This window comes from Cervus canadensis, chromosome 15 (assembly GCF_019320065.1).
Source record: "Cervus canadensis isolate Bull #8, Minnesota chromosome 15, ASM1932006v1, whole genome shotgun sequence".
Lineage (NCBI taxonomy): Eukaryota > Metazoa > Chordata > Mammalia > Artiodactyla > Cervidae > Cervus > Cervus canadensis.
This window is the reverse complement of record NC_057400.1, coordinates 24,764,314-24,789,994: the sequence shown is the minus strand read 5'-3', so window position 1 is coordinate 24,789,994 and position 25,681 is coordinate 24,764,314. Positions and strand designations below refer to the sequence as shown.

At 38.4% G+C, this 25,681-nt stretch overlaps 1 protein-coding gene and 1 non-coding gene across 11 annotated transcripts in view; both read left to right on the top strand.

Annotated features, from left to right (window-relative positions):
* Positions 1 to 25,681, top strand: part of GTDC1 (glycosyltransferase like domain containing 1) — a 453,404-nt gene that overhangs the window by 317,683 nt on the left and 110,040 nt on the right. For all 10 annotated transcript variants that reach the window (XR_006273214.1, XR_006273212.1, XR_006273215.1 and 7 more), the window contains one exon: positions 24,691 to 25,023. Coding sequence is in view for 6 of the 10 variants with exons in the window: in XM_043488224.1 (XP_043344159.1) it covers positions 24,691 to 25,023 (333 nt within the window). In the remaining 4 variants the exon portion in view is untranslated. The remainder of the gene's footprint in view (positions 1 to 24,690; positions 25,024 to 25,681) is intronic.
* Positions 16,194 to 16,266, top strand: TRNAW-CCA. The gene has a single exon. It is a non-coding gene; the product is annotated as a tRNA-Trp (tRNA).

Here is a 25,681-nt window from a genome sequence, read left to right as displayed (position 1 = left end):
GATGATAACATGTTTGTTAGGTGTTTGTCTATTCTTTATTCAACTAGGGAACTTGGATTGCTCTGCTCATCCATGGAGGCAAGATCTTCTCAATATGGCCCCGGGAGATGGGGCGTGACCCTGTGTCCTCTGTGTGTGTGACTTTGGTCAGGGGTGTGAGGCCAGTGGGAAGCAGCTTCATTTGACCTTTGGGACTTTTCACACAATTGTAACCTTAAAGTTTCCAATGGCAGAAATGCTTCTTCTAGCATGACACAGACACTCAGAGGTTGATATTTAAGTCCAGTATAGAAAATATAACTTGAAGTTATAAATAGGCACATACTTATAACTCTCTAGGTTCACTTTCTCTAACAATCACCTTTGTTTCTGCAAAACTGAAACTTTATTAAGCAGCTACATGTGCCAAGCACTATGCTGAAGTTTCCTATTGATTATTGAATTTTACTCTCTCAATGACCCTATGGCTTTTTAAAAAAGGATCACCCCAATAATCAGAGTAGAGTGGTGTGGGTTTTGTTACAGTGGTAACAATTTATTTCTGTCAAGATAGGATTTAAAATATAACATTCATGATTTTTGTTATCCTTCCTTCCAAGAAAAAACAAATGGTATTTATGGGAATCTCAGTTTAATAGTATCAGATGAGCAAAATTATCTTTTTTTAAACTGTTAGCCTTGATCGAAGGCATTTAGATACTAAAGCCCCTCGTTCTAAGACAGTTCAACACAAAAGCAGGTCCAAGGGTTATCTGTGCATCTTACATTTTAAATCTAAATTTAAACTTACATTTCCACCAATCAGAACTCAGAGTTACTATCAGTGTTGATCACAGAAAGAGATATGTTTCTAATTAACTAACTTTAAAGCCCTATCTTAATCACTTAGAGCATTCTTGTGCACATCTGTGCAGCAGGAGTAACTGAATTACCTCCATGGTGTGTGTGCGTCTGGGTGTGCGTGTGTGTTTAAAGCAATGCTATAACTCTGTCCAAATGCGACTCAGCACTGCTTTTAAGTTTAGAAGCAAATGTGTGCTTAGCAATGTAGTTTAAAAACTGAAACCCCCTTCTACCTTATTTGTTCTTCTCTGGTAAATTGGGCTTGTTTGTAGAGGGCAGCCATTTCAAATACTGTGACACATACATCCCAAAACTTCTTCTCTCTTACTTCTATGGGACCTAAATGAGCACCAGAGCCAGGGCTTCTCATGTGGTTTTGCTTCATCTTACAATGACATCAGTATCTTTCCATTCGCCTCGTTTTTATAAAATTGTGCCCAGAATGAATGGCGATGCCAGTAAAGGAAACTGAGTCCTGGGAGCAATTTTTTATTAGACTAAATGAAGTGATATGATAAATAAGTACAACCTGACGTGACAACATGGCATAAAGCCGTGATACAAAATGTTTCATTCTAGTCTTGTGAATGTTTTTTAAAGCTTTGATGCCTTTCACATGTCTTGTGTGTATATATACTGACCAGTGGAAACATAATTCATGCTCAGATATTTACTTCTGTCACTGAATGACCAGATGGTTCTTACCTATGTTGGAACAGAACCATTTTGCCTATTCAGTAACTTGTAGGGACATTACATGTAACAAACTAAGCAGGATGATCCTCTATAGCCCAAGTGAGAAACATGCAGCTTTCTCAGCTTTGTAAACTTGGCAAAGACTCACAAATGCCTTTATTCTTATATTTTAATTGAAATAGTTTGTGTATTTTTCCTCCCAAAGCAACACATGCTCAATGTGGAAAACTATAGCGATACAGGCGAAAAAATGCTTATAAACTAATTTTTACTACTTTTTCACTTACCACTTGGAGACTGATGATGGTGATGAGGATTCAAAGCTGACATTTATTTGAATACATACTGTTTGTCCGACACTGTGCTGAGAGCTTTACATCAATTATTTTATTTAATCCGCCCCAGAACCCATGGATACTGGTATTAATCTCATTTCATAGTTGAGGAAACTGAAGCCCAGAGATGTTAAGTGAATTGCCCACCATCACATAACTACTGGGTAACACAATAGCAGAACTAATTGAACTTGGGATCGCTGAACAGCTAACCCCATTGATTTCTAAGAGTTTACTAAGTCATGTATGTTTCAAATATTCCTTTCACTTGTTTTTCAGTTGAATTTATGAAGCTTTTGATTTATTAAAATATTTTACTTTTGCACAGACAAATCTATACTTTTGTGGTTTCTAGCTTTAAGTGCCATGTTTCAAAAGGCCTTTCCTGTTCTTAGTTTATAATATGGGAGGGAGAAAAAAAAAAAGAAGTGCTAATGGTATGAGAGAAAAAGAATCACAAGCCAGAAAGCCAGGGTATCTGCCAGAGTGTTACCAATAGGAAGGAAAAGGAGACGTGGAGGTGTGTTTGAAGGCAGTGGCAGAAGGGGATGTAAAGCTGTTCTTTCATTATAGCCACTGAGTCCAGTAAGTCAGTTACATACACGTCTTTTCATGCCTCCCACCCTTCTCTTTAAATTCCTGCAGCAGGGTCTAGACTGAGAAGAGGGACTGGAGGAAAAGAGATGAAGGCTTATTATATACTGGTGCTATTTGAGAATCTCTTTTATTATTATTATTATTTTGAAAGTCTTTTTGAGTATCAAATGCCTTCTGTCAGGCAGTAGCCAAATGCCAGCACTTCTGTGTGGCACATGTTGTTCAGTTGCTCAGTCCTGTCTGATTCTTTGCAACCCCATGGACTGCAGCACGCCAGGCTTCCCTGTCCTTCACTAACTCCTGGAGCTTGCTCAAGCTCTTGTCCATTGAGTCAGTGATGCCATCCAACCATCTCGTCCTCTGTCATCCCCTTCTGCCTTCACTCTTTCCCAGCTTTGGGGTCTTTTCTAATGAGTCAGCTCTTCACATCAGACGGCCAAACTATTTGGAACTTTGGCTTTAGCATTAGTCCTTCCAATGAATATTCAGGACTGATTTCCTTTTGAGACAGTCCTGTGGAGACCTCTCATCCAGATATTGCCTGTCGTACAGGAAACCCTCCCTGGATGATCTCTAATCACTTCCTTCTCTCAGCTCTGAATCCCAAGAGAATGTCCCTTGTACTGAAGGAGCCTTCCTAAGCAGAGTCCTTTCAATATGGCTCATGACTCCCCTCCCCTTGAACCACAGGGAGAAAAAGATCAGGTACCTTTTCCCATCAAAATGGTAAAAATGGAGGCTGCCTTCTTTGCTGCCCTTTCTCCTCACCTCTCCCTGAGGACAACTTCATACAGCCTCCTATCTTTAGAATCTTGAAGTCGGGCTATCATCAGGGTCGGTGTCCCACATTTTATGGGGGCATACATTAGTTCTCCAAGAGCTCTTTTCTGGGAGCAAGAGGAGGCAAGCTTTTGAATTCTGGCAGCTTGACAGTCATACATTTTGGGGAAAGAGAAGCCAGCCTTCCCTTCTGGTTACCATCCCAAGTCTCCATGGGAGGTTCTCATGGAGCACACCTACTCCTGTGAATTTTCTCCTATTACTTTCACTGTTAGAGAATTACCTATAAGAGTCATGGGGCCAATATTTCTACCTTTAGCAAGTCCTGGGGAAATATGGCAGCACCTCTTTAGCATTCATAGGTATATATCCTCAGTGTTAGGACCTCAGCGGAAATACCAAGATGATAGGAAAAGTCCCACTCCACATCATACAACACAGAGTTATTTTGTGTTGTGGAGATAGATATCATGTGATAGAAAGTTTCTAATTTTTTTTTTCAGAATGAATTGCCAGTTATCACAGATGTTTTTTGATTAGTATATTACTTAAAAAAAATAGTGTCCTAAGCCATCAATAAATTGACATTCATTTCTTCTAGAGGTATGTATAGCTCCATTACAATAAAATGAAAAAAATCAAACTAGTGTTCTGTATTGCAAAGCTATTTCTGTGTCACAGTGTGTAGTCCTTAGAAGCAGTATTTTGTTGATCGTGGTGACAACAAATTCAATATATCTAATAATCCTGCATAGCAGGTCTTCATTCTCCTTCCTATTGATGTGACAGCCACTCTTTAATGAAACCTTATTTTGTATACTATTTGCATTGTAGATCAGGAATGAAGAGCTGAGTTTGCTTAAGCAATAGCTGAGCTGTTTAAACTTTTTATATTCTTCCATCAACAAATAATTACCCTTCAACCAACCTTACCTCTTTCTACTTCATATATGCAAACTACCCAAATAAAACATACTCAAAATCCCAAACCACACATCAGTATACAGAAACAATCAGGTCCCAGAAAAGCGTAGAGAGCTTATGCCTAACCTATCCTACTTCCTTTTTCCAAGGCATTCATTCATTCAGAAAGTCTATGGTGCAACCACTGTGCACCATAAACCTGTGAGACAATAATGTTGATTTTTCTCATTTATTTACTGCAGGAAAGCAAAGAATAATGCTTGTTTTAACTCCAGTTTTATAAAATTGGAATGTTATTTCTGGCTTAAAGATAATAGTGTAGTGAGACTTTGCTATCTCACTGGTTTATTATCTATAATTCTCTGTTGGAATACATCGACACATGATTGGTTTTAAATGGCCTTTGGCAGTCTACTGTAGGGCCATGAGGCCTTTTGCTGTCTGTACTTCCAAAATAACATACAGTTCTAGAATAATGTGGATTTTGACTTCCTTAGAACTCAGTTATGCCCTGACATATATTATTGAAGTGTTAAATGGGTATAAATTAGGGCTTGTATTGACAGTTCAGGTAGCATATGCAGTACTCTAAAATAGCCCAGGCCAGTAAGACGCAGACTGTCAATACAGCTAAATTACAGAATAACATTTTTAAGATTAGAAGACATTTTGTGTTTTATATGAGAATTTCTCTGAATACTTAGTTTTTCTAGGGCTTTTACTGTGTCTTTAAAGTATACCATCTCCACTTTTATCCACTTCAGTATTTAAGGAGATGTTTGTACGTCTCTATGTTTGTGACTCACAATAATGTTAGCATAAACTGTGAATGAAAGAGTCTGTACTGAAAATCTTTGCCCACTGTTCAAAAAATGACACTTCAAGGTGAAGAGTAAAAGCTTCTTCTGCAAATAATGTTAAACTTCAAAATAATGTTCAGCAAGTCCTGAAAGGTAACTGGGTTGCTGTGAATTTTAAACAATTCTTCAAAAAGCTTAGAAGAGGGAAATCCAGCCATATGTTAAAATGTCTGATTTTTCTTCTAATTCTTCTTCCTATAACAGCAGAATTTTGAGTTTGAGTGGGTGCTCTATAAATATCTGCTTATTGCCTAAGGAAATATATTAGAATTTTTTTAAATGGTGAGTGTTTTTTTTTTTTTTTTTAAGGAAGAATAAAACTTGGGCACAACTTTTCTCCATTGCCTCACTTTGGTGAATTTTTAGCTCTTCCCAGGCATAGTGATCATTACCAAAATGTGAATTAATCATCACTCCAATCTCTCCTTCAAACCTTCTTCTCTTCTGGTGTTTCCTGTTGAATATCTATTCTAGTGTAGCAAGTTAGAAATTAGCTCTAAAAACTTACTATAAGATTGGACCCTTGATAAGTTTAGATACTAGAACTTCTGTATAAAGAAGATAAAGTAGCTCTTTGAAACAGTTAATAGCATAAAAGGTTGAAAACATGAGATATAAAAGGTACTATAAAAGCCTGGTGTGTATTTTTGGAAGAACTAAACAGAAGTTTTATATATTCATTAAAATTAACCGGTGGATGTCTTAAGTATTAGATATGTGAAGAGAGAATTAGTGATCGAGAAGCTAGATCTTAAGGAATAAAGCAGTAAGAATTCTGTGTATATCTAGTAGAAGTTTCAGAAGGAAAATTATAGAAAATATTGGAAGCAAAAATCAAAGAGATTTTGATAAGAAATTTCTAGAGATTATCAATTAAATCATGAATTCTCGAACTAAAACATATATTTGATTTTTAAAAGTTAAAGGGTGCAAAAAAGGTCTGTAAGATACAGCAAAATTCCTTTCCCCAGTTCATCTCACCTCAACCTCCTTCCCGCATTGAGGCTACCACTTAACAGAATTTTTGTTTCTTACCTTGCTATATTTTGATGTTCTAAAATATGAGATATTATCTGTTGACTTTCCAACCTGTAGAAATGGTGATTTAGTTAGCTGTCTTACAGTATGAGCATATACACATGGAAGCACACACACATTTTCCCTCTCCCTAGCCTTCCAGTATAGCTGTATCTCAACTTTTGGTTCCTTAAATACTCTGCATCTATAGCATTATCACTATATAAAGTTGTTCCCTTTTGAGCATCACTGTTTTCTGTGATGAGGTTTCCTTTACTGAACCACTCTTCACTATTTCCCGGAGGTAAATATTGCTTTAGTTTTATTTGCTTGATTTCTGAGTCATTATCACAAACCCATTCCCAGCTCTGTCACCATCACTAAATATTTTTTTTTAATATGGTCAGACACATCAGGAAGCTTATCATTTCCATTCTTTATCCTTGGACACCTCCATCCTGGAGGCCTAGATTCTCTTGCTCCTGTTCTTTCTTATTGCTCTCTGGACACTTGAGTCAACTATTCTCTGGATCCCACATTTTTCTCTTCTTTTACTTTCTCATTCTAGTGGGGGTATATCCACCAGTACCTCCTCAAGAAAGGTATCTCAGTTCAGTCACTCAGTTGTGTCCAACACTTTGTGACCCCATGGACTGCAACACACCAAGCTTCCCTGTCCATCACCAACTCCTGGACCTTGCTCAAATTTGTGTCCATAAAGTTGGTGATGCCATCCAACCATCTCATCCTCTGTCATCCCCTTCTCCTCCTGCCTTCAATCTTTACCAGCATCAGGGTCTTTTCCAGTGAGTCAGTTCTTCACATCAGGTGGCCAAAGTATTGGAGTTTCAGCTTCAGCATCAGTCCTTCCAATGAACATCCAGGACTGATCTCCTTTAGGATGGACTGGTTGGATCTCCTTGCAGTCCAAGGGACTCTCAAGAGTCTTCTCCAACACCACAGTTCAAAAGCATCAATTCTTTGATGCTCAACCTTCTTTATGGTCCAACACTCACATCCATACATGACTACTGGAAAAACCATAGCTTTGACTGTACAGACCTTTGTCGGCAAAGTAATAATGTCTCTGCTTTTTAATATGCTGTCTAGATTGGTCATAGCTTTTCTTCCATGGAGCAAGCTTAATTTCATGGCTGCAGTCACCATCTGCTGTGATTTTGGAGCCCAAGAAAATAAAGTTTGTCACTGTTTCCATTGTTTTCCCATCTGTTTGCCATGAAGTGATGAGACTGGATGCTGAGTTTTCAGCCAACTTTTTTACTCTCCTCTTTCACTTTCATCAAGAGGCTTTTTAGTTCCTCTTCACTTTCTGCTATAAGGGTGGTATCTCCTGCATATCTAAGGTTATTGATATTTCTCCTTGCCAACTTGATTCCGGCTTGTGTTTCATCCAGGCAAGCATTTCGCATGATGTATTCTGCATATAAGTTAAGTAAGCAGGGTGACAATATACAGCCTTGACGTACTGCTTTCCCAATTTGGATCCAGTCCATTTTCCACATCCAGTTCTAACTGTTGCTTCTTGACCTGCATACAGGTTTTTCAGGAAGCAGGTTAGGTGGTCTGATATTCCCATCTCTTTAAGAATTTTCCACAGTTTGTTGAGATCCACACAATCAAAGGTTTTGGCATAGTCAAGTAAAGCAGAAGTAGATGTTTTTCTGGAACTCTCTTGCTTTTACTATGATCAATCAGATGTTGGCAGTTTGATCTCTGGTTTTTCTTTTCTAAATCCAGCTTGAACATAGGGAAGTTCTCAGTTTACATACAGTTGAAGCCTGGCTTGAAGAATTTTGAGCATTATTTTGCTAGCATGTGAGATGAGTACAATTATGTGGTAGTTTGAACATTTTTGGCATTGTCTTTCTTTGGGATTAGAATGAAAACTGACCTTTTCCAGTCCTGTGGACACTGCTCAGTTTTCCAAATTTTCTGGCATATTGAATGCAGCACTTTCACAGCATCAGCTTTCAGGATTTGAAATAGCTCAACTGGAATTCCATCACCTCCTCTAGCTTTGTTCATAGTGATGCTTCCTAAGGCCCACTTGACTTTGCATTCCAGGATGTCTGGCTCTAGGAGAGTGATCACACCACCATGGTTATCTGGATCGTGAAGATCTTTTTTGTATAGTTCTTCAGTGTATTCTTGCACCTCTTCTTAATATCTTCAGTTTCTGTTAGATCCATACCGTTTCTGTCCTTTATTGTATATTGGAGCTAAAATTTCTTAAGACCTTACTTGTCTGAAAATGGCTTTGTCCTGCATCACATTTAATTAATGCTTAACAGAGTTTTGAGCTTTCATTGAAAATCATTTTTCCTCAGAAGTTTGAGGTAATGTTCCATTGTTATCTACTTTTGAATTTCCTATTGAAAAGCCTCATTCCCGTCTGTTTCTGATAACTTGGATGTGATTCATCCCGTTCACTCTCCCAGAAAGTATTGGCTTTTTTTTTTTTTTTTTAACTCCAGATCTTCTGAAATTCCATAATGATTCTACTTGGATTGGATTTTTGTTATTTTTTTTTTTATTATTTTTCTCCCCCATGATTTTCTCAGTATGTGTGTTCTGCAATGCCTATTCATCGTTATGGAACCTAAGATTGACCTTATTTTGTTATCTTTTTTCCTATTGTCATCTTTATTTTTGTTTTGCTTTCTGTAAGATTTTCTCAACTTTATCTTCTAACTCTTCTGTTGATTTTTTTTTTATTTTTATTTGCAGACACTCTTTCTTATTCTTAAATGTACTTTCTTATTGCATCCTATTTCTCCCACCATATATGCAAAAATCCTTATTTTATCTTTATGGATATTATAGGATTTTTTAAAAGTTTGCTTCTTCTCTCCATGTCTCAGTTTCCGCTAAGTTCCTCTTTTCCATTTGTTTGCTTTATCATATTAACTTTATGTTAAAAATTTTCCTCAAACATCTGGTGGTCCATGTGTCTCCGTTCATATTTGAGGTGAGACCTTAAAAAATGATTAGAATTTCAGAGACAGGACTTCCTGACCGGTGACCTTTCTCGTAGGAATTCAGATGTTTTATTGTGGCATGTCCACATCAGTGTTGCTGCTGCTAAGTCACTTCAGTCGTGTCCGACTCTGTGCGACCCCATAGACGGAGCCCACCAGGCTCCCCTGTCCATGGCATTCTCCAGGCAAGAAAACTGGAGCGGGTTGCCATTTCCTTCTCCATTTTTACCCCTGTACTATGTTTTATTCCCAGACTCTTTGCATGTGCTATTATTGTTCATAACAGAAATCACCACTTACATTCATACTTGACTACACTATAATCATCATAGAGGTCTCAGCTGAAAGATCACCTTCTCTAGAGAGCCTTACATGGTGTTACCCCCTCCCCAGCACTGGGTTCTCATCATCGTAATATCTAACTCTACCCTGATTGGAGCACCGACCCCATTGGGTGTTCTATGAGGACATCTTGGCTGTTTGCCTTGCACATAGTTCAGTTCAGTCACTCAGTCATGTCAGACTCTTTGCGACCCCATGGACTGCAGCACGCCAGGCCTCCCTGTCCATCACAAACTACTAGAGTTTACTCAAACTCATGTCCACTGAGTTGGTGATGCCACTTAACCATCTCATCCTCTGTTGTCCCCTTCTCCTCCTGTCCTCAATCTTTCCCAGCATCATGGTCTTTTCAGATGAGTCAGTTCTTCACATCAGGTGGCCAAAGTATTGGAGTTTCAGCTTCAGCATCAGTCCTTCCAATGAACACCCAGGACTGATCTCCTTTAGGATGGACTGGTTGGATCTTGCAGTCCAAGGGACTCTCCAGAGTCTTCTCCAACACCACAGTTCAAAAGCATCAATTCTTTGACTCTCAGCTTTCTTTATAGTCCAATTCTCACATCCATACATGACTACTGGAAAAACCATTGCTTTTACTAGATGGACCTCTGTTGGCAAAGTAATGTCTCTGCTTTTCAATATGCTGTCTAGATTGGTCATAACTTTTCTTCCAAGGAGCAAGCGTCTTTTAATTTCATGGTTGTAGTCACCATCTGCAGTAATTTTGGAGCCCCAACAAAAAATAAAGTCTGTCACTGTTTCCACTGTTTCCCCATCTATTTGCCATGAAGTGATACGACCAGATGCCATGATCTTAGTTTTCTGAATGTTGAGTTTTAAGTCAACTTTTTACTCTCTCTTTCACTTTCATCAAGAGGCTCTTTAGTTCTTCACTTTCTGCCTTAAATGTGGTGTTATCTGCATATCTGGGGTTATCGATATTTCTCCTGGCAATCTTGATTCCAGCTTGTGCTTCCTCCAGCCCAGTGTTTCTCCTGATGTATTCTGCATATAAGTTAAATAAGCAGGGTGACAATATACAGCCTTGATGTACTCCTTTCCACATTTGGAACCAGTCTATTGTTCTATGTCCAGTTCTAACTGTTGCTTCCTGACCTGCATACAGATTTCTCAAGAGGCAGGTCAGGTGGTCTGATAGTCCCATCTCTTTAAGAATTTTCCACAGTTTGTGGTGATCTACACAGTCAAAGGCTTTGGCATAGTCAGTAAAGCAGAAGTAGATGTTTTTCTGGAACTCTTGCTTTTTCAGTGATCCAACAGATGTTGATGATTTGCTCTGTGGTTCCTCTGCCTTTTCTAAATCCAACTTGAACATCTGGAAGTTCTCAGTTCATGCACTGGTGAAGCCTGGCTTGGAGAATTTTGAGCATTACTTTGCCAGCGTGTGAGATGAGTGCAATTGTGCGGTAGTTTGAGCATTATTTGGCATTGCCTTTCTTTGGGATTAGAATGAAAACTGACCTACTCCAGTCCTGTGCCTGCTGAGTTTTCCAAATGTGCTGGCATATTGAGTGCAGCACTTTCACAGCATCATCTTTTGTACATAGTAGGCATTCCGATTTGTTTAAATGTTGAGTGAGGTTTTTTGTTCTGACCTTTTTCAGGCAGTATTTTCACTGAGTATTTAAGTCTTTCTCTACCTTCAAGATTTGGTTATATTCTAGTGATAGCTGAGCAGTTTACCCATCTGTTATATTTTTACAGCCTCTTTTCCAAACTTAGAAATAGTGGAAAGTATAGAAAACCTGAAGAAAGTGGAAGTGCTTATACACTCACTTTGTACATTTAAAGGCTTTATTTCAGATGTAAAATTAACAAAATTGTATCTTCAAATATTAGTTCAGAATAAAAACAGTTTTTGTGGCTTAAAAATTTTAGACAACAGTACAACCAGAACTTGAAGTAAATCAGTACTTAGTGCTGTAGCATTTAATGTGGTAGCAAAACAAAGTGGTGGGGAACGGGGTGTGCTGGAAGTTGGATTTGCTGGTAATTTTGATTTATTCAGGTTGTGGGTAGGCAAATGAAAAAGGAGGAAAAAAAAAAAAGGACTGGATTTTTGATGCCCATCTGTTCATGCTTCAGAGACCTGGAAACTGATGTTTTAAATTTCCTGGTTTTAGTTTTCTGGTTTATGCAGCTTTAAGAAGGGGAAAGAGGGAAACTCTCAGTTAGAAAAATGAAGAAATAAAAGGAAGGACAAAGGAAGGCTTAAGGTAGAAAAAAGGAAACAAATAATATGAAGGGAGGAGTATATTTGTTTGATTTATAACATTGAGCCTTTTTGTAATTAATGTGCCTCTAGGCAGAGCCCAAATCTTTGATTAGTATACAAATGAAAATAAGGTACCATATTAAAATGCCTGCCTTAAATGGATGGCTAAGTGTAAACTTGTGAGAGTTAACAAGAAAAATGCATCTTGAAAAAGGCATGGGTCTCTAATTTTTTAAGTAGTTTAACTGTGAAAGGGCCTGTTGAGTCAGAAACTGGACTTTTTAGAACATTGTCTTGTTAGTAACCATAACAACAAAGTGATGATGATCTTCATTACTATCAAAAATAAAAAATGATAGTATTTACTGACCTCTCACGAGGTGCCACACAGCATGGAAAATAGAACCTTGCTCAGCGGCATTGTTATTAACCCCATTTTACAGATGGGGTAACCGAGTGAGAGGAAGCTCTTTCCCCAGGGCAGCTAATCAGTGGCAGCGTCCTGAATTTAAAACTACGTGACATCCCTAGAGACCTGCCTGATCCAGTATACCTTTTTGCCTCCTAATAATTATAAGATAATTAATAAATTAGATTAGAAATTTGATCCTCCTCCTTCCTTGAGAAGTTCAGGGGACTGGTCTCATTCTCACTGAATGTATGAGAAAACCCAGGTTTAAAGAGATTAAGTAAATATCTTCGCAACTGAACAAACTGTTAAGAAAAATTCTCTCCTAAACTCAATTTTCTATACTTTTAAAATTTATTTTTAGTAAAAAAACAAAATAAAAGGAAGATTTTTGTTTCACAAGGAAATTCACACATTTTCTTCTTTGCATCCCCTAGATTCTCTTATCAGTCTTGATGGTCAGCTCTCTCGTCTTGTACAGTATTCTGTTGCTGTCACGATCTGTCAACATGGACATCGTACCTCCTACTCCATCATTTTCCTGATACTCTTTTCAGGAAATTTCACTCATCTCAGTATTGACTCTTTCTCTTTTCCACAATAATGTCTCGTTGTATTCATCATCTCGGGTTGCCATAACAAAATACCATAGACTTGGTGGTTTAAACAACGGAACTTATTTTACAATTTTGGAGGCTGGAAGTCTGAGATGAGGGTGCTAGAATAGCTAGTTCTGAGGAGAGCTGTCTTACAGACTTGCAGATGGCTGCCTTCTGGCTGCATCCTCACATGTGGCAGAGAGAGAGAGAGAGAGACAAGGGGAGAGAGAGAGAGAGAGATCTCTTCCTTTTCTTTTAAGGCCACAGTCCTATTGGATTATGGCACAATCCTTATGACCTTACTTAACCCTACTTACCTCCTAAAGAGGGGTTTCTGCGGTGGCTCAGCGGTAAAGAATGCACCTGTAATGCAGAAGCCTCAAGAGGCACAGGTTCAATCCCTGGGTTGGGAAGATCCCCTGGAGGAGGGCATGGCAACCCACTCCAGTATTCTTACCTGGAGAATCCCCGTGGACAAAGGAGCCTGGCAGGCTACAGTTCATGCAGTTACGAAGAGTTGGACACGACTGGAGCAACTTAGCATGCTCACACGTACCTCCTAAAGACTCTAGCTCCAAACTTAGTCACATTCCCAGTTAGGTCTTCAACATATGAATTTTAAGGGAACACATTTCAATCCATAGCCCCCATGAAATGATACCATGCTCTAAAGGAAACTCTCCAGTTGGAAACTGCCATAAAGGAATTCTTATTTTGCCTGGAAAAAAGGAAGTGATCCTTTCTTCAGTATGAGCACATTTTACTGTCTTGCTTTCAACTTCCAAATAATGGCTTCCAAAAAATCTGTGGCATAGATTAGAGATCATTTTTAGAGTTTTCCTTCAATGCTTTATTGATGCTATAGAAGAAATGGATTCCCAGAGTAATGTGAACATGTACTGGCTAACAAGATTAATCCATACAAAGCAGCTTCCTGGGTCTATGTGGAACAGCCTCTTCCTCTTACTTGAAAAAAATTACTTCATATTCACATTTGGGAACTTTTTTCATTTTTTTATACTATCATTAAATTAAGTGGGGTGAATGAATAGATGCTTTTAAAACTTCACTTCTGAGTTATTAATGAAACAAATGATGAGCAAATTGTTATGTTTAAATGGAAAACTTATATCATTTTAGTAGTGGAATCAGTAAATATAATTTAGTTTAAAGATAATATGGATAGTTTTCAATCTCTGTGGCTGAGAGACCAAAATAAGTATCAAATATCACTATGTATGCTGTAAAAGCTTTGTAAATATAGACATAACCTCTTGCTCATACAAGGAGTTCAGATATTTGTCAAATGAATATTTGCTAGCTGATTCAACACAGTGACTCATTTCCTAACTGGGAAAACCCAGTGTTACCGAAGATGGCCGTAGGAATAACTCCCTAAGTATGGATGTTACGTAAAGTGCAAAGAAAGCGAAACTTTGACTTACTTAGCTTATCTACACATCAATACCAACTCTCTTTTAATCCTCTCAAGAAATGTGCAAAAACAGATACTATCCCATTTCATAGATTAGAAAACTGAGCTTCAGAGAAATTAAGTGATTTGTATAAATTCACAGATATAGGAAATGCCAATGCAGTCCTTTGTACCAATACCACCTGAGTTCTCCCCTCTTCAACATATCCATTGCTTGAATGGACTTACTTTAAGGTGCTTCACAGAGATTCTCCACCTGTCCTCCCGAAAGAATCTTTCTCATAGGCTTACTGTGGTACCTGAAATCATCCCATTTGTAATTAGCTCCCTTCAGTTAAGGTATTGCAAAGGTGTAAGGTGTAATGTATTGAGCAGGGAAGGTGATTAATACATTGTGGGAATTTAAGGTTAGTTTCCAGAAGCCCAAGAGTGAAGAGCACTGCGTGATTCAAGGTAGATCCAAAGAGGGACTTAGTTCCAGGATAGGCTGCAAAGGGATGCATGGTAATAGGAGGAGGGGATGGGGGACCTGGGTAGTCAGAAAGTAGTATTAAGATCTTAGGGAGTTAACCACCAGTGGGTGGAGCATATTTAAAAAAGAGATAGGAAAATAAAGGTGCACTGTTTGCAGTTTATCCTACAACTTTGTTAACTGTGTTGAATTACTACAGTAAACCTTGTGTAAATTAGAGGGTTTTGTTGTTCTTTGCACTTTTTTGTGAGGAATGTGAGTCAGGAAAAGTAAGTATACATATGTTCACAAGGATGGCTCTGGATTTGATAAACGTGGGTTGTGGCAACATGCAAGATAGCTTTTCCTAATCTCATACATTGATAAGGACCTTAAGTTTTCTGTATGGGAGGAGTGTATCATAAAGAGATTTTATAAAATTGCATAAAACAAACTGTTCATACCAGTAAGCAGTTATATTATCAATGTATACAATCTAAAATGCTTTGGAATTAAGAGAGATTGACATATACACATACATATTTCCTAAAGGAGGTCAGTCCTGAATATTCATTGGAAGGACTAATGTTGAAGCTGAAACTGCAATACTTTGGCCACCTGATGTGAAGAACTGACTCATTTGAAAAGACCCTGATGCTGGGAAAGATTGAAGGCAGGAGGAGACAGGGACGACAGAGGATGAGATGGTTGGATGGCATCACTGACACAGTGGACATGAGTTTGATTAAACTCACGATGGTGATGGACAGGGAGGCCTGGCGTGATGCAGTCCATGGGGTTGCAAAGAGTCCGACATGACTGAACGACTCAACTGAACTGACATATACACACTACTATATATAAAAGAGATAACTAGTAAGGACCTACTCTATACTCAATATTCTGTGGTGACCTATATGAGAAAAGAATCTAAAACAAGTGAATATATGTGTATGTACAACTGATTCACTTCTCTGTATACTTGAAACAAATACAACACTGTAAATAAACTCTGATAAGAATTTTTAAATAAGAAAATGAGGAATTGAGGCATAATTATTTGTTAATTAATACTAATTACATAAACTCTGTTGCCAGAAGAAGCCATGTAAATTATTGGTATAAATAAGGTAAAGAGAATGCATTAGATTTTTAGAAATGATTCTTAGAAATGCTGGTTAAAAAATATATAAAAGAAATAGACTCATGGGGACATAACTGTCTTTTCTTTATGACATTCATATATGCCAGCTATCTAAAGGACAGACATCAGAAAATGATGGACCTTAAACAACAGAGAGGAAGCTGAAACTTCTCTTTTTGGCAGCCTTCAAGAGAAGATGCTGTCTTGACTAAATGTGTCATATCCGGGACCATACACGGATAATGAGGCCAGTCTGATAACCATAAATATGCTTTCAGTTTCAGCATGCATTTCTCAGACTAACAAGTAGAGTTTGCTTGTTAATTTTAACTGAGGTTGGTTTCTATGGATCATGTTTTCCTATCTTGTCAGAAAACAGATTCTTCATAGTCTAAGCAAGACACTCTTGTTCAGTATCCTCTCAGACTGTCAGTGTTGCACATTGGCTTTGAAAATTTGCACCATGGGAGTTAAAATTTGGTTCAGGCACAGAACTTGAGCATCTAAATGACACGACCCAGGGACTTCCCTGATGGTCCAGTGGCTAAGACTCCATGCTTCCAATGCAGAGGACCCAGGTTCCATCCCTGGTCAGGGAACTAGATCCCACATGCCACAATTAAAGACCCCACATGCCTCAGTGGAGATCAAAGATCCCGAGTGCTGCCACTAAGACCAGACACATCCAAATAAGTAAATAAAAATAAATTCAAAATCAAAAAAATAAATGACATGGCCTAACCAGCCATGGTGGTGTTGGATGGCTGTTCCCCCAAAGCATTTATGCTATGTGCATGTGGATTGTGACTGACTCATGTGTGATTCAAATTTGTTCAAATTATGTTCTGCCAGGAGTTTCTTGTTGAAACCGCCTTCGTCGACATGTGCCATCTATTTTATGAATATTAGCCCTTAGCCATCTCCAGTAAAGAAGAGCAGCCATCCTACAACCAACCACCAAGCACAAATCTTTTTGTTTAATGCTGTGGTCTTCAAACATCTAGTTTTAATTATGATAGACTTCCTTGTTTGTGATTCCTTTATTTAGTGAAGATAGTGTGGCAAGAAGTATAGGGGGTATGCGTATACACATGAGAATGCTAGATTAAGATCTTTACTTTTATATTTTATAGGTTTATATAAATCTGCTTACCATGTAAGTGATATATTGGATACATGTGGGCAACATGATTTTTTAATTATCTTTGATATTTGCTTATGTGGCTAAATTCTAAAAATGTTAATTTTGTAATTAATTTCCAACACATTGTTTGGAAACAGTGAATAGTTTCTGTTATAAATCACCCATGAACTTTTGTTATAAATCACCCAATCACTGAAGTGCCTGGATTTGTCTTCCCAGTTGGTTTTGGAAAAATTATTTTTGATTCCTATTTCCCTTGCCTTTAATACTCAATATGGTTCCTATCCAGGAATCCACAGAAATTGCTGTGATAAAATCAAACGATATATTTTTTTTTCTGCTGTCATCCATATTAACCTTGAACCATGTCTTTTTCTGTTATTATTTTCACAAGTTTTCCTGATATCTTCAAACTTCCTTTTCTCTGTTGATGTGTGGCCTTGGTGTATGGCTTTTGGGCTCAGTTTCACCATTTGGAGCAGAAATGAATTTTACCCCTCCTTCTGTCATCCCTACTCTATAAAATATGCCACCACCCATCTGGTTTCCCATGCTTTTTGACTCAAAGCTATGTACCACCTATGGTCTCAAGAACTATTTCCCAGGATATCTTTTATTGAATGTTAATTCTTAAGGTGCTTCTTTGTGTGTGTGCAGTGGGGGATTCATCCTTGTTTCATCGAGTGCTAAGTTTGGGAAACAGTAAATATAGTATTTCTATAACATAATTTTTATTAAATAAATATTTATTGAATGAAAAGAATGAATGAGTGAATCAACATATTTACATACTAACATGTGCTTTGGGAAGTTCTGTAGTAAAGAAATGTCTAACTTTAATTAACCCAGCATATCCTAAACTTGATCTCTCACAAACCCTTCTCTAGGGTAGTACACATGTTCCCATGAAACTTGTGGTGAACACATCATACTTTATGAGACTTTAGCCTAGAGAGGTGGCCACAGTGCTCTCTTTCACCCAGCCTGAGCTACATGCACACATGCTGGGCTTCTTCATTATCCTTTCCCCTTGTCTGTCCCACAGGCCTGCCAGTTTCCTTATTCCAGTTGCTAAGGCTCTCCTCCTTCTTCATTACCTCATATTTGGAATAATTGTTGATCAATTATGCTATCTCTCTGTTTCTTTAATCATTCACTCATTTGCATCATTTTTTTTTTCACATGCTATCTTCCAGATTTGCTTTGAGAAGCATGACTTAATCATCTGTCTTGTGGACTCTTACCTGTGGGTACTAATTTATGAGATTCTATAAGTTGAACTTATGTAGTGAGTACTTTTTATTGAAATCTCTCAAAAAGACATTTGTAAATAGTTTCTGTTATAAATATAGTCCACATGACATACTTTTCTGCCATGGCATGCTCTTCAGCAACACAGAATCAGTCCTAATGTCTTGACTTGACTTGCTTCATTTTATCGCCTTCTCCCCAATTATTTCTGTTAGTCAGCTAAACATACACTAGCTTCTCAACTTCAGCAGAAATTAGCTAAGAAGCCTAGAGCATTTCCTTTGCTTACCCTCAATCTTAGCATCAGCTTAAGGTCCTCTCAAATCTTATGTTTTAAGATTAACCTGAATAAGGCATTTGGCCATTCCTACAGGTCCAGTGCTAGGTTTGTATGTTTGGTTGTGGTTGGTACAAGGAAACAATCAAATTTAGGTCTGGAAAGTACTTATTCCAACTATGTCTTTAAAAATCCCTCAACACAATACTGGATTTTTTGGCAATGCCTCTAGACCTAAACTGGGGAACAGAAGTGGGGAAGGATAGGCAGCAGAAAGGAGGTTCTACTTCTGTTTCAAAGATTGGCTGTTGCTTGGAAAGAAGTTGGGAGTGGGGTCCCATGGCTAATAAGAGATTGGAAATGACTGCAGTAATCAGAATCTTTCTAAGAGTTAAAAAAAAAAAAGTATTGAATAGGTCTTCTGAGACATTTGGAAAGAGGAAGGACATTCTAACAGTAATCAGAATCTTTCTAAGAGTTTAAAAAAAAAAAAGGATTGAATAGGTCTTCTGAGACATTTGGAAAGAGGAAGGACATTCTATGAGTTTGGTGGGCAGTAGCCTAGACAGCATATTAAGAAGCAGAGACATTGCTTTGTCAAAAAGGGTCTGTCTAGACAAGGCTATGGTCTTTCCAGTAGTCATGTATGGATGTGAGAGTTGGACTATAAAGAAAGCTGAGTGCGGAAGAATTGATGCTTTTGAAATGTGGTGTTGGAAAAGACTGTTGAGAGTCCCTTGGACTGCAAGGAGATCCAACCAGTCCATCCTAAAGATCAGTCCTGGGTGTTCATTGGAAGGACTGATGTTGAAGCTGAAACTCCAATACTTTGGCCACCTGATGCGAAGAGCTGACTCATTTGAAAAGACCCTGATGCTGGGCAAGATTGAAGGCAGGAGGAGGAGGGAACGACAGAGGATGAGGTGGTTGGATGACCTCACCGGCTCAATGGACATGGGTTTGGGTAGACTCCAGCATTTGGTGATGGACAGAGAGGCGGGGCATGCTGCAGCCCACGGGGTCGCAAAGATTTGGACATGACTGAGCGACTAAACTGAACTGAACTGAACGTTTCTCTAAGAAAAATCGGAGGTGGGTGGGGAATTTCCCTGGAGGTCCAGTGCTTATGACTTCACTTTCCAAGGTAGGGGGTTCGAGTTTGATCCCTAGTTGGGGAGCTAAAAGCCCACATGCCTCGCAGCCAAAAGAAAAAGCCAAGATATAAAACAGTATTGTAAAAAAATTCAATAAAGAGTTTGTAAAAAATCAGGGGGATGATAAAATGGCAAACCTGGCATATGCTCTAGAAGGCAGCTCACTGGTTTTCTTCTTTCCTTTCTCCTCTTCCCTTCTTACCTCAGTACCTCTCCTCTTCCTATTAGCACCTCCACCAGAGTTGGAGCTGGGGAGGAGAAAGGAAGTGTTCAGACATGTGCCTATTTGCATAGTTACTTCATTAAGTTCCCGCCAGGATAGTGCAAACATTCTGTCCAGTTCTATAAAAAAGCCAGTATCACCCCATCAGTAAGGTATTATTTTCTTTTTTAGCATAGAGCCATTTATTGCCAGCTTTCTCTTAAACTGTACATTACAAATAGCATCTGATTAAGAACGTTCTGGATGGGTTAATTAGTGTGGTGACTATTATTAAGCAAACTGCTTGTTAGTATTATGCCTATTTGATCTTGGTATTGATGTGAAGTAATTGACCATAGAGCTACATTTAGAAAAGCTGAAATAAAGTTTTTTGATTTCTATTATGGCAATAAATTGTTTATATTAAACATGTCTGAAAATATGAGCTTCATGGCACAGAGAATCAGAATAGACTGTGTGGGATGGTAGATGAGGATTGTTTTGTTTTATTTTTTAGAAACAGTAATATGTTTGTCCAGCTTGCTTCAAGACCAGCTCTGCTAAAACAAAGTAGTAAAAAATTATTTCTGCTTACTACTGCAGAGTATATGAAAACTAAAGCAATTTTAGCCTTACTCACCTAAAGGACATATTCCCTTTCAGATTTAGACAATTGTCTAAATACTTCTTTGGGTAACAATCACTCTAAATAGATTATTAAGGTAAAATATGAGAAGATATAGTCAACAAGGAAAGCATAGCATGTAACCACCTTCTTTCAAGTACTGGATTATTACTTATATTATTTATTGGTATTTTGTCCAGTTCCATTATGAAGTTTCCCCAGCTATAGCATTTCCATAGGGAATTTATTCCATGAGCTAATAATTTACACCATCAGGGACTTTTTGTTGAAATTCAGCTTAAATTTTCCCATTCTTAATTTCATCTCATTACTCCTAGTTATACCCCGCTGTATCCAGATAAATAATTACACTCTTTCCTTGGAGACTCCTATTATGTACCCCTCTAGTTGTCACTTAACCAGGCTATTCATATTTAGCTCCTTTAATCTGTCCTCATAAATCAGTTCTCCCATTGCCTTAATCATTATTATTGCTCTTCTAAAAACTCTCTAATTTTCAAACATATACAGTTATCAGGTGCCTCTGATGAAATCAGCTTTTGCACAGTATTTCTGTGCCCACAGACTGGTCTCCCTTCGCTGTAGATCACGTTCCATGACTTAGCAGCATTAGTTTGCTGGTGCAGTCAGCACACAGACTCCTCTGGTCAAATTCCAGGAAATCCAAATAGTCTGTTCAGTGTGCCCCGCTGCATTCAGGTTCATTTTTATTTTGTCAATTTCATAATGTTAATAAGCTGAGTTTTGGATTTCTGTCCACATTAATACTCCACATCTTCCCATGTCCTTATTCACCACTACCTATCAAGTCAGTCATTCACAACCTGCGTTAAGGTGAGATTCTGTTCTTCCTTGAGAACCTTTAGGAAACATGTTGAATCAAAGCAAGCCTAGCACCTTGCCCACAGCTAAATTCCTTGTCAGTTACTGATTCCCATTGTTTACAACCTTGTAGCCAGTCTCCCATCTCTTTTAATTTTTAGTTTTGCTCACATGCTGGCCAATATAAATGGATTTTTTTAACAAGATGGGTCATGATACTGTTTTCTAAAATGAGGATATGTTGTTTCAATGCCCATTGATTTTTTTTTTTTAATTGTGAATCCTTTGTGCACCAAGTTTGTAATTCTTTTAAAATCCTTTTTAAGCTTGCCTTGTGCTCTTTATCTGACATAAACAAATAGGTTACTCCACTTGCTTTATTGTTGTTTTCCACATATGTACCTATGTTCTTTCTCTTATCATTTGTCCCATTTGTTTAGGAGAAGCTGAGGACATAGTCACAGTCATTTTTTTTTTCCATTTGTGGTGATTGATGGAAACTTTCCTATTGATTTTTAGTTCCTTACAATCTCCTCAGTATTTTGAATTTATTTCAGTAAGAAAGTTGGTTACTTCCCTTCTTGATTTTGGATCTGTGAGATCTGAAACTCTAACCTGTATATGCCCAAGTTTCTTTCTATTTTTTAAAAATAAATGCTCTAATTTTTTATCAAAGCAGTTCTAATAAAACTGAGGTTGTGACCACTGAGTTTTTAGAGATCAGTAGATAGATGAAAAAAAAAATTAGTACAACATTCATTATAATTCAAGAAATTTTCTTAACCTAATTATCTAAATGAGATATTCAGAGGTCTTTTTTAAAATTAAAATGTAGTTAATTTGCAATGCTGTGTTATTTTCAGGTGCTCTGCAAAGTGACTCAGGTTATATCTGTGTGTGTATATGTGTGTGTGCATATATGTATACACACACTTAGATTTTTTCCCATCTTTTTCATTTTAAATCAAGAATTAATGTATTATTATATTGGAGCATATCAAGGGGGTTAGCCCCATTATTTGAGTTTTATCTGTCTCTATGCAGTATCTTCCCATGTGGCTCAGTTGGTAAAGAATCTGCCTGCAATGTGGGAGACATGGGTTCGATACCTGGCTTGGGAAGATCCCCTGGAGAAGGGAAAGGCTACCCACTCCAGAATTCTGGCCTGGAGAATTCCATGGACTGTGTAGTCCATGGGGTCGCAAAGAGTCATACACGAGGAGCTTTCACTTTCACATGCGATATCTGCTTCATCTGCTTATGACAGTGCATGGGTGGTGGGCAGGTAGGTGGATTATATATATATTTAGGTGATTTTTCCTGAAAAACCGTATGAAACAAGCACAGAGGCCCCCACATCAAGCTTCTGGAATGAACACAGCACACCACAGCCAGACTGGATTTCCAGGTCACAGCAGAACCCCCACTGTTCTATGTGTTGTTCATGCGCCCTCACTTTCAGAACTAGTGATGGCCCTTCCCCACTCTACAGTGACATTCTGACCCCTCAGCTCACTTAAGCTCTAACTCTGCCTCTCCTCACCTCACCTGAAGTAGATAGTCTCATCTAACTCTCTGAGGATGCATTAGATTCTGCACTTGCCATCTGAAACTGCTTTTTTATCAACACCGTTTTTCTCTTCTTCCCCTCTCAACTTTGTAAGAAAGTTCAGTACATTCTCTTGAATAAGGTCCTACTTCCCCTCCACAGCAAGCTGCCTGCCAATATCACAGCTTGTGTTCTTTTTCTATTTCCATCTTGTAAGACTTTTCTGTTTCCTCGGGATCCTGCCCCCTTCCCTGGGCAAGTATCCCCAACTGAACACTCCTGAGGACACCTGCCCCATTAAAGAGAACTTGACCTTGCCTTCCCCACTCTCCTCCTCTCTGCCCCTCTCTCCCTTGTGCTCACTCCCTAACCAGCATCTAGTTTCTGCCTCCCCCACCATGCCCTCAACATGAACTGTCCTGGGAGTAACCAGTAATTGACTCCCCTGTTGTTGTTTAGTCACTTAGTTGCATCTGACTCTTTGCAACCCTTTGGACTGTAGCCTGCCAGGCTCCTCTGTTCATGGCATTTCCCAGGAAAGAATACTGGAGTGGGTTGTCATTTCCCTTCTCACGGGGATCCTTCCAACCGAGGGATCAAACCTGTGTCTCCTGCATCTCCTGCATCGGCAGGCAGATGCTTTGGCACTTAGTCACCTGGGAAACCCATGGTCTACTTCATAACAAAACCAAAATCTCCCTGTTGTTTCTGGTGCTATATAGCACCTCCGTAGTGTTTTACACACATACCCTCTTTTTTTTTTTTTAACAGTTTTAAGAGCTCCTAGTTCTTTTTCTACACATTCTTTAGGAGCTCTTAATTCACTTCAGTAGTGTGGTGTTACTCTCAGATTTCTTTCTGTTCTTCCAGATGTTCCTTGTTGCTTTCCTTGATTCTATGGTTCTTCTTCCCCACCTGGCCTTACATGCATGTGCTTTCCATTTCTTCATGTACTCTTCCATCCAGGGAAGGCGCCAAGTCTCTGGATAGGCCTTAGGGCCCCTGAGGACACCCTTGTTGTCTGGCCCCAGATGGCCTCTCTAGACCTTAGACTGCAGGACCTGGCCCCAGACTCTTTGGCTTGCATCTTAATCCTGGAAGGGTTCATTCTCTTTCATCCCCTTTTCCTTTGATCGCAGGGCTCCCTCAGTCCAGAACTTCCCCTTCTCTGCCTTTCAGAATCAGTCAACTAAAATCCTCTTTAAGGCTTTGCTGATTCCCAAGTCAGAATTAATCTCTAGTTATCGCTAGTTCTCAGTTTTAAGTTAGGATATCCATTCCTGATACACTGTGTTCTACCACTGGTTAGTTGAATGTTCTCATGTCTGTCTCCCTCTCTGGCTACCAGTTTCCTCGTCAGTACATGGTGAATTCCTTGGTTTCATTTTATGTAGTTGCTACTGCCAATAAGTAGCAGGCATTGAACTCTGTATCGTGAAGTATGATGGGAAGAAAGGAGTGAGATGGTAGCGAAAAAAATATACTTCAAGAAATATTAGCAAGGTCAATTAAATAAAACTTGTGTACAGGCACCCAGGAGTATAGAAGAGTCATGTGAGCAGAAATGCCCAGTGTTAACTGAGGAAGTTTCAAGCACTTTTGTAGGTTCATGAATAGGTTTGTCTTGAAAATAAACACCGGGTCATGTCATAACTGGAAAACACAAAACTCCAGAAAGACAAGGAAAGAGAGAGTGCTAAACCGTTGCTCTACTCTTATTTTTTATGGTATGTGCAAGGCAGATTTTATAGCCACAGAAACTCTTTGGAAACCGTTCAAAGACAGTCTAATCTAATTTCAAACTTTTGAACTTTCTCGTGATGACTACTGCTTTTTTGCACTCTGTTGAATTTTTGTTATATCTTTAGTTTTTTCCCTTAGTTTTTATACACCATCATCATGTCCTTACAGAAAAGTAAAGAACAAATTTTAAATAGTATTTTCACTAAAAGTGTACTACATTTTCCTTTTGTAATAGATTCATGCCCAAGCACAAAGCGGCCCATTTACGGAAGATACTCAGCCTCACAGAAAACAATGGCACTGCTCCATCCACGGCCCTTCCTTTCCAGCAGGAGCTGAGAGGTTCTGAGAATTTATTGAAGAGTTTTGATTCAAAGTCTGGCCCCTGTGACGCTGCACGACAAGAAAGCCTGGGTTGCTCAGAAAGGCAGGAGTCATCCTTGAAAACATTCAACTCCTCAGATGATTCAAGCACCCATTGTGGGGAACATAAACAAAATCAGTGTGGCATTTTGGCTGAAGCTGATGATCAACAAAGACCATTACATATTGTCTGGCCTCACAGGTGGTAAGTGTAAGACATACCAATTTAGTAAATTGTTGAACTGGTAATAGAAAATATACTCTGATGATTGACTTAGTAATCTGTTGTCCTGATAGCTTTAGAAAAAGATCATTTCGAGGGGGTGCCAAGATGGCAGCACTCAGAGTCTTTTTATTCATGCTTGTATACTTAGGTTAAATTTGAATCACGTACAATGCCTTGCAGTGACTTGTTCAACAGTAGCAGTTCGGTACTTCTAGGAAACCAAACCTCGTTCAAGAAGTTTCAAAGTATAAAAATAGGATTCCATGTTTTTTATATATTCTGTTACCACAACACTATATCTCCATATTGCTAACAAAGTATTACCATTAAAACAAAACCAATTTCTGTTATTTACTGATTTGACCAGTTTCAACTAGATGCCTTTATTTCACTTATCACAAAATATGTCAGTACACATAAAACTGTTTTCCTTCTCTCCAATGCCTCTACATTGTGCTAAGGAAAATGCTTTCCAATAGGGTCTTTTCTAAACAGGAAAATCAACTGCAGTGTGTAATCGCACCAAATATAAACTCATAAACTTAACCCTGGCTCCTATAAATTAGGATTTAAAGAGGTAAAATGTCCTGATAATCTTCTGGTATTAGGCATAAACATTTTAATCTAGTTTTTATTC